General features: G+C 42.8%; 1 protein-coding gene across 1 annotated transcript in view; it reads right to left on the reverse strand.

Moving 5' to 3' along the window:
- LOC101343479 (signal-regulatory protein beta-1-like) overlaps positions 1 to 6,359 on the reverse strand; it is a 19,066-nt gene that overhangs the window by 2,828 nt on the left and 9,879 nt on the right. Inside the window, exons 2-3 of the mRNA XM_023742431.1 lie at positions 4,151 to 4,522; positions 1,468 to 1,782 (exon numbers count right to left, since the gene is read on the reverse strand). Of these exons, the coding sequence (XP_023598199.1) occupies positions 1,468 to 1,782; positions 4,151 to 4,522 (687 nt within the window). The remainder of the gene's footprint in view (positions 1 to 1,467; positions 1,783 to 4,150; positions 4,523 to 6,359) is intronic.

The raw sequence follows: 6,359 nt of genomic DNA on the forward strand, positions 1-6,359 counted from the left end.
TTCTTCTCCCACTTTACTGAAGAAAGAACCATCCCAAACATAACTATGGGGCATTGTCCTTGGGCTTTATACCAATTCAAAATTCTGCTGACCAGGAAGCCAGCTTAATCAAAGCATCATAAACTCCCCCATCCACCTCCTGAGCTGCATTTTCAAAATTTTAATGGTCATTTTCATAATTATTTATCAACATTTAAATTGTTTTGATCAATTGTGTAATTTAATCCAAAATAATTTTCTTTAACACTTCGGGCCAGGACAGATGGACACCAGGAGCAATGAGAGCAGCATCCTTGGCCTCTCCTTCCATATTTCTGTAAAGTTTAGATCAACCCAACAGCTTGGCCTGTGCTCTAGGGAAAAGGATAACGGACTTGGGCCTCATGAGGTCAGAGCAAGAAAGCGGAGAAAGCAGCTTTACCTGCATTACTCCCTCCCCTGATACCAGGTGGGCTTAAAAAGGTTTTAACTGGCAGTCTTGCACCGGTGGTTTGCACAGTAGTGTTGGGAGCCCAGGTGGAGAGCCCATGCAGGAGAAGACTCCTCACTGTGGCCTAAAAGCCCAGTGGTTCCTGCCTCTCCCCCACCTCTTCCTTTTTCTCACTAAGCCTCAGTCACACCAGCCACTCTTCTGCTCAGCAAACATGTTGTGCTCTCCATCACCCCCTTCCAGTCACAGCGCCTTTGCACACCCTGTTTCCTCTGCCTGGAATACTCTCTATTCTTTGCTTGGCTGACTTCTTTTCATCTTACATGCCTTGGCTCAAACATTGCTTCTTCGAAAAGGCCTTTCCTGAGTAAACTAGATTTCTCTTGCTTTCACTTACTTCACACTTTATTCATTCCCTATGAATTCATGGGTGGTGCAAGTGGTTAATGCGTTCACCTGCTAACAGAAAGCTTGTAGGCTTGAGTCCACCCAGAGGTGCCTCGGAAGAAAGGCCTGGTGATTTACTTAAGAAAAATCAGCCACTGAAAACCCTATGAAGCACAGTTCTACTCTGACACACACGGGGTCACCATGAGTCGGAATCAACACAATAGCAACTTTTTTTGTTCTTTCCCTGCATAGCAAATATTACAATTCATAATCACATAGTTGTTTGTGTTCTTGGTTGATATCTGTTTCCCCCACATGACTGGGAACTCAGCAGGGCAGAACCAGGTCTGTTTTGTTTACCACAGAATCCCCAGCACCAGAACATTGTTGCCACATAGCCCTTGTGGAATGAATGAATGAACCTCCACCTCCCGTATACCCTAGAGGGAAGGAAGCTCTGAAAGGAGAGGACCTGATCACTGCATTATATGGGAAGAGGATGGTCATATAAAACAGGGATCCTCATACTGACCTCAGGGTCTTTGGTGAGGAATGAACAGGAGGATGCACGTGAAGTGCTGCAAACAGGGAACCTGTATGGTTGCCAGGGAATGGTCCCGGGGGTGGGAGTCGGGAGAAGCCCTTACCTCGGAGGAATTGGGACATATTCACATGCCCACGGAGTGGGCTCTGCAATTCACTGTGATCCACTTGGCAGGTGACCTGGGAGGAGAGTGAGGAGATGGTGAGGGTCACTACGGCGGTGCTGATGACAGTGTAGGAGGAAGCGTCCCCAGGTGGGAGGACTAGGGTCCAAAGGGCTGGAAACTCCATGCCATTTTCAAGCCATTTCAGATGGATGCTTCTGGGAAAGAAGCCAGTTGATGTGCAGTTGAGATTGACTATCTGGCCTGGACTGACCCTGTTGGAGGGGCCAGAAACCACTGGAGGAGAGGGCTTAGCTTTAATCAAGGCAAGTGTGGAGAGAGAGGGGAGGGGAGGAGAAGGAAGAGGAGGGAAAGGGAAAAGACAGAAAATGGCAAGTTAATCTTTAACCACCTTCATAGTTTACCCTGCTTGACTTCCCACTCAAATCTCTCATCTCTAGTTTCCTCCTCTTCAAAATTTTTATTTCCAGCTCACACTCTGAAACCAGACCTTGATGATCTTGCTAAAATGCAAATCTGACCATGTCATTTCCTTGTTTTCTCTGTCTGTCTTTCCTCCCTCCCTTCCCTCCCTCCCTCAAGCCCTCCTTCCTTCCTTTTAAAATCAAAGTACATTTCTTAAAAATCAAAAGCACTTTATAAGGCATATCATGAAAAGCAGCAGCTTCTGGCTTCCTGCCCCTGTAAAAATTATAGACCAATCACTTTTAACTATTTTACCTATTTCTTTGGACGGTTCCTTTCACATTTCTAGATTAATATGCTTATACTTATTTCTTGATTTTTCAGTTTTATATATTATGGATAGATCTACTACTGTGGAAGACGATGATCTAGCTCTCTGATATCTCCCTCCACCTGCCACACACACTTTCCCTCCTCACATCTTCATATCAAAGACACATTGCTTACTCCATGTTTTGGTAAAGTACAAAAAGTGCATGAGAGGGAGTTCTTGGTGACTTTGTAAACTTGATAGTTTGACTGGGTATAGAATTTTAGGTTGGAAATGATTTTCTCTGGAAATTTTGAAGGCACTGCTCCTTGTCTTCTAGATTGCAATACAGCCCTTGAGATGTCTGATGCTGGTCTCATTCACAGTACTTCATGTATGACTTATTTTTTCTTTTCAATTCTTGAAACTTATATGACCTTCTCTTTGTTTCCAAACACTGCCTATCCTTCTGTTTGCTTTTCCATAATCCTACGGTGCTGAAATTTTAAAGGTTCAAAAATTCTATTGATGTATTCTTCTATGGCTCTGTTAAAGTAAATTATTGCACTCATTTTTTAAGAAAATTTTTTTATAATCATTAATTAATCCATATGAACAGGCCTTAACTAACTACTTTCTTTCCCAGGCTTTCTCTTAATGCATACGGTTTAGAGTCTTACAGGCTTCGTCTTCAACCATGATTGTATCAGTCAATCAGCAAATCACTCTCATATCCAAGAATATGCAGGGCTTATAGAAATCAAGGAGTCCCGGGGCAGTGCAAATAGTTAACACATTCAGCGACTAACTAAGGGTTGAAGGTTCAAGTCTACCCAGAGGCACCTCAGAAGAAAGGTCTGGAGATCTACTTCTGAAAAATCAGCCATTGAAAACCCTGCGGAGCACAGTTCTACTCTGACACTCATGGCGTTGCCATGAGTTGGAATTGACTCAATGGCAACTGCTTTTTTATTTTCTTTATAGAAACCAATATACTGTGGACCGCCAAAGAATGAACAACTCAGTCTTAGAAGAAATAAATCAAAATGTTCCTTAGAAGCAAGAATGGCAAGAGTTCAACTCACTGTGGACATGTCATAGGAAAAACCAATTGCTAGAAAAGGAGATCATGTCTGATAAAGTAGGGGTCCGAAGAAAACGAGGGGAACGCTGAATGAGATGATTTGACACAATAGCTGCCACAATGGACTCAAATACACCAACAATCATGAAGATAGTGCAGGACTGGGAAATGTTTTGTTCTGTTATACATAAGGTTGTCATGAGTCAGAGCCAACTCGATAGCAACTAACAACAAAGAGGAAATCTAGGACAAAATTTAAGAAATATAGGGATTATATATTCTATATAAAAATGTGATTCTTATAATTTTCTTCCTCAATAATTCTACCATTTTTGTTTTCGGGATTCAATGGTACCATGCATTTATGATTATGTTTTTAAGTCTAATTGGTTGTAATACCTTGAATACTAACAATACACACTAATATAAAAATTGTTGTGTAACAGTCACTCTTCTAAGTGTTTTATATTTATAAACTCATTTACATTTATAGTCCTCACAACAATCCTACCAGGGGGGTACTATTATTATCTCCCTCTTACACATGAGGAAACTGAGGTACAGAGAAGTTAAACTCACCTAAGTTCACACAGCTTCTAAATGGCAGAGCTAGAAGCTGAATCAGGCTGTCTGGCCCCGGAGCCTATGCTTTTATCCACTATGCTTTCCTGCCTGTTTTGTGGTCCTTCAGAAGCTGTAAGATGCTAAAGAGTTAGGATTCTATTACATATGTCCCTGGGATTATAGTTCACTTCACTCCTTCACCATGACTTATCCCCATCCCTATCTTCTACCCTCAGTCTGGGCACAAGCGCCAACAAAGGGGGAGCCTTGGGTCGAGGCTCTAGGGGACCTGGACTCACCATTCACAGTCACCAAGGTGCCTGGACCAGACTTAAACTCTACGTCATCAGGGCTCCCTTTCCTGAACTTCACACAGTAGTAGGTGCCAGAATCCTCAGTCGACACGTCCATGATGCGGATGGAAAAGTCCAAGTTGTCACCTTTTGTGTAGTCTGAAACATTTATCACTCGGGGGAAGAGGCCTAAGTGGTCTAGGCCCCCTTTGAAATTGTAGACTAACTGCCGGTCTGGCCCAGCCCCCCTGAACCACTGGATGGGCCCCACGGGACGCACAGAGGAGACCACACAGGGCAGAGTGACCGCCTCTCCAGCTGCGACCGACACCGACTTCTCACGTTGAATCACCTGCAGCTCCTCCTGACCTGTCACTCCTGGAAAGAAACACAGGTCAATTCCCAAGTCCCCCGCCCTGGCCCATCTGGGGCTGAGGCTGGAGCCCAAGCGCCTGGACCCAGGTTGAAGTCCCAGTAATCCTTTCTGTTGACATCATGTAATAACTTCTAGGATGGACAAATTGCTAGTCTGAGAGGAACGCAGAGACAAGACAGACAGAGCTCTTGCAAAGGCCACGAATGGGGAAGTCACGAGAGAAGAAATAAATCTATGAAAAGATGTTCAACAACCCAGTAAAGCAGTGAAATGCCAGGAACAAAATGCTAAAGTCCATGAGCAAATAGCTGGAAAAGTTAAAACAAAACACAACAAAAAATGCTGGTCTTAGCATATGAAACGTTAAACCATACTTTAAGCCTGCAATAACAGAGCCAGTCGGCACTAAGGCAAGCTGAGAGGTCAGTGAAACAGAAGAAAGAGCCTAGATTGGATCCAAGGAAATATTCAGATTTCCTGAATGATAAAGGTGGCATTTTACGTCCATAGAAGAAAGCTATCCGGAAGACCAACAAAATTCTTAAAAAGTGGCTGCCTCCGGCAAGTGAGATGGAAATGGAGATTTTTTATTGTTTACGTGTATAGTTCTTTTCTGTCTGAATTTTTTTGATGACAAGTCTGTAATGTAATAAAAAGAAAATAAAACATTTCTGTAAAGAACGTAGTTGTAAGAATATTAGCTTGCCGAAAATAAAAAAGATTGCCAATTCTCTGTATTGCCAAGGGTGTGACTAAGCTGTCACTCCTACATACTGCTGGTGGGACTATAAATCCACGCAACCTATGACATATATACACTCCATAAGCCCACGTTTTAACAAGTAACGGGAAAGACTTTAACTAAATTTGTTTTGGTCACAAATGTTCAAAATGTCCCCATGTCCCTTGCTGCTGCTAATGTGCTGTATTTGTTGAGACATACATATGACCATATTTTATTGGGAAATTCTTAATTTCAAAAGCCTTCAAAATGCACTCATGCCCTTTGACCTAAAAATTCCACTTCTAAAATTGCAAATTTTATTTTATATAATTTTCCTACAATAAAAAAAGAAAATATGGTAATGTGGAAGTATATATTGGGAATGCACGCTATTGGGAAGGTACACATTGATGATGACGTTGTTGTTGTTGCCATTAGTTGCCATGGAGTCGATTCTGACTCATGGCAACCCCGTGTGTGCAGAGTAGAACTGCTCCATAGGGTTTCCAAGGCTGTGACCTTTCAGAAGTAGATTGCCAGGCCTGTCTTCTGAGGCACCTCTGGGTGGTTTTTTTTTTTCTTTTTTTAATTGTACTTTAGATGAAGTTTTGCAGAACAAATAGTTTCTCATTGAACAGTTAGTACACATATTGTTTTATGACAATGGTTAACAACCCCACGACATGTCAACAGTGCCCCTTCTCAGCCCTGGATTCCCTATTACCAGCTTTCCTATCCCCTTATGCCTGCTAGTCCTTGTCCCTGGACTGCTGTGCCCCATTAGTCTCGTTTTGTTTTATGGGGCTGTCTCATCTATGACTGAACAGTAAACCTCGGGAGTAACTTCATTACTGAGCTAAAAGGGTGTCCGGGGGGCATACTATTGCGGTTTCTCCAGTCTCTGTCAGGCCAGTAAGTCTGGTCTCTTTTTGTCAATTAGAATTTTGTTCTACATTTTTCTCCAGCTCTGTCCGGGACCCTCTGTTGTGATCCCTGTCAGAGCAGTCAGTGGTGGTAGCTGGGCACCATCTAGTTGTACTGGACTCAGTCTGGTGGAGGCCGTGGTAGTTGTGGTCCATTAGTCCTTTGGACTAATCTTTCCCTTGGATCTTGTT

This window comes from Trichechus manatus, unplaced genomic scaffold, assembly GCF_000243295.1.
Source record: "Trichechus manatus latirostris isolate Lorelei unplaced genomic scaffold, TriManLat1.0 scaffold00008, whole genome shotgun sequence".
In the NCBI taxonomy this organism is placed as follows: Eukaryota; Metazoa; Chordata; class Mammalia; order Sirenia; family Trichechidae; genus Trichechus; species Trichechus manatus.